Source organism: Perkinsus marinus (genome assembly GCF_000006405.1).
Source record: "Perkinsus marinus ATCC 50983 genomic scaffold scf_1104296931674, whole genome shotgun sequence".
In the NCBI taxonomy this organism is placed as follows: domain Eukaryota; phylum Perkinsozoa; order Perkinsida; family Perkinsidae; genus Perkinsus; species Perkinsus marinus.
The window spans coordinates 1-1,662 of record NW_003215671.1 but is presented as its reverse complement, the minus strand read 5'-3'; the positions used below and the strand labels follow the sequence as shown (position 1 = coordinate 1,662).

The window sequence follows — 1,662 nt, the reverse complement described above, 5'->3', positions numbered from 1 at the left end:
CAGGCCTTACGCTGGCGGATCACGACGGACTGGAGGACCTTCTTACCTAAAATAAACACAAGTCGGGAAGGAATTTTCGAGAAAGAATATTACGAAGTTCGGGCTTTCCCTTCTTGACAGAGGACATGAGCATGTCTCCAAGACTGGCAGCAGGGAGTCGATTGAGACGAGCACCGGTGCCCTTAACAGCGATGGTGTAGAGGTTCTTACCACCAGAGTTATCGGCACAGTTAAGGATAGCACCGGTGTTGAGACCAAGGGTGATGCGCATCTTAGCGCCTCCGGATCCGCGTCCTAGGAAAAAATGAAGATAATTACAAATCCAATAACCGACAAAATGCAATCTCCGATACTCAATAATTTCGCATATACGAAATTACTAGAATAAATACGAAGGGTAAACGTGCTCCTAGTCAAACAAAACATGATATAGCGCGCCGGCGAATCACAGAACAACTAAGCCTATGCCGTACACCGTATTACCTCTCTTCATTGTGATGGGGGTTGGTTGAACTGACTCTCGAGGAGGAAAGTTGTAGTATCGATCAAGCTGTCGGCGAGCGAGATTCCATTTTTACAAGTAGCGCACGCCGAGGTGATCGATACGACAACGTCGAGTTCATAAAGGCAACTTTAGGCTAGCGTATCTTGCTTGATGTGGCTGAATTTGTGGTAGAACGATTAAACCATGAAGTGGACTGTCCGGATAAAGAGTATCAGATAGTTTTGTGGCGCGTGACGCTGTGGTACCGACTCAAATTCCGGGTTTTGCAAACTACTGTTAGAAGTTCGAGACGATATTGAAACTGATTTTTCCAGAGTCGAGATTAGTTTATTCGTCGTATTGTCGGGGTAGTTTTTTTTCCTTTTTACTCCTACTCCATGGTTAACAAGCGCGAGGCCGAACGTAAAAAACTAGCTAAGCAAAAGGCTATGGAAAAACGACGTGGATACAAATCCACTAAAAGCGATGAAGAGGTATAAGCCTATTTGTTGAACTGTTGTTGTTAAGTGTTGGAATGTATGTTTGCTCCCTTCAGCTGAGCTCAGGAGTTTCCTTAGCAATTTTAGGAGTGTACAGTAGATGGAGAATTTTCGTATTGTCACCGACATATGTTGTTGACCATGTGCATATTTTCCCACACTATTGTTGTTTCAGTCAGTGGACAGCAAGGCCGAGCTGGAGAAGCAAATCAACGAGGCAAGTGCCATCGAGAAGCCTGAGATTTTACAGCATGCTACTATCACTGGTCACCGCACGTCACAGTACTTGGCCAAGGACATCAAGATTGAGCAGTTCAGTATGATTATCGAGGGCAAGGAGTATATTAAAGATACCACTCTTGAGCTCAACATGGGGCGAAGGTATGGTATGATCGGTCTGAATGGCAGCGGAAAGAGTACCATTTTGCAAGCTTTGGCCGCTCGGTTGGTGAGTACAGTCACCGTATTGAAGTTTGATCATTTACGTGTTGTTTCTTTTAGGTTGATATTCCTGACTATGTCGATATTTGGCTACTCCACGAAGAATATCCGCCTTCAGAGCAGACCGCTCTCGAGGCCGTCATCAGTTATGTTGCGACGGAGCAGAAGAGGCTCGAGGCACTTATGATGGATATTATGGAGAATCATCCTGAGAACATTGATCTCGTCGAGCAGATC

General features: G+C 45.2%; 2 protein-coding genes across 2 annotated transcripts; one reads left to right on the top strand and one right to left on the bottom strand.

Moving 5' to 3' along the window:
• Window positions 1–10: 10 nt before the first annotated feature.
• On the bottom strand, window positions 11–493 carry Pmar_PMAR014196 (60S ribosomal protein L23, putative; the record flags this gene model as incomplete). The annotated part of the gene is made up of 3 exons (XM_002786249.1): window positions 11–46; window positions 94–294; window positions 484–493. Coding segments are annotated over 3 exons (247 nt in total), but the record flags the coding sequence as incomplete, so codon positions are not given.
• Window positions 494–882: 389 nt separating this feature from the next.
• Pmar_PMAR014195 (conserved hypothetical protein) lies at window positions 883–1,650 on the top strand (the record flags this gene model as incomplete). The annotated part of the gene is made up of 3 exons (XM_002786248.1): window positions 883–978; window positions 1,160–1,432; window positions 1,486–1,650. Coding segments are annotated over 3 exons (534 nt in total), but the record flags the coding sequence as incomplete, so codon positions are not given.
• Window positions 1,651–1,662: the final 12 nt, after the last annotated feature.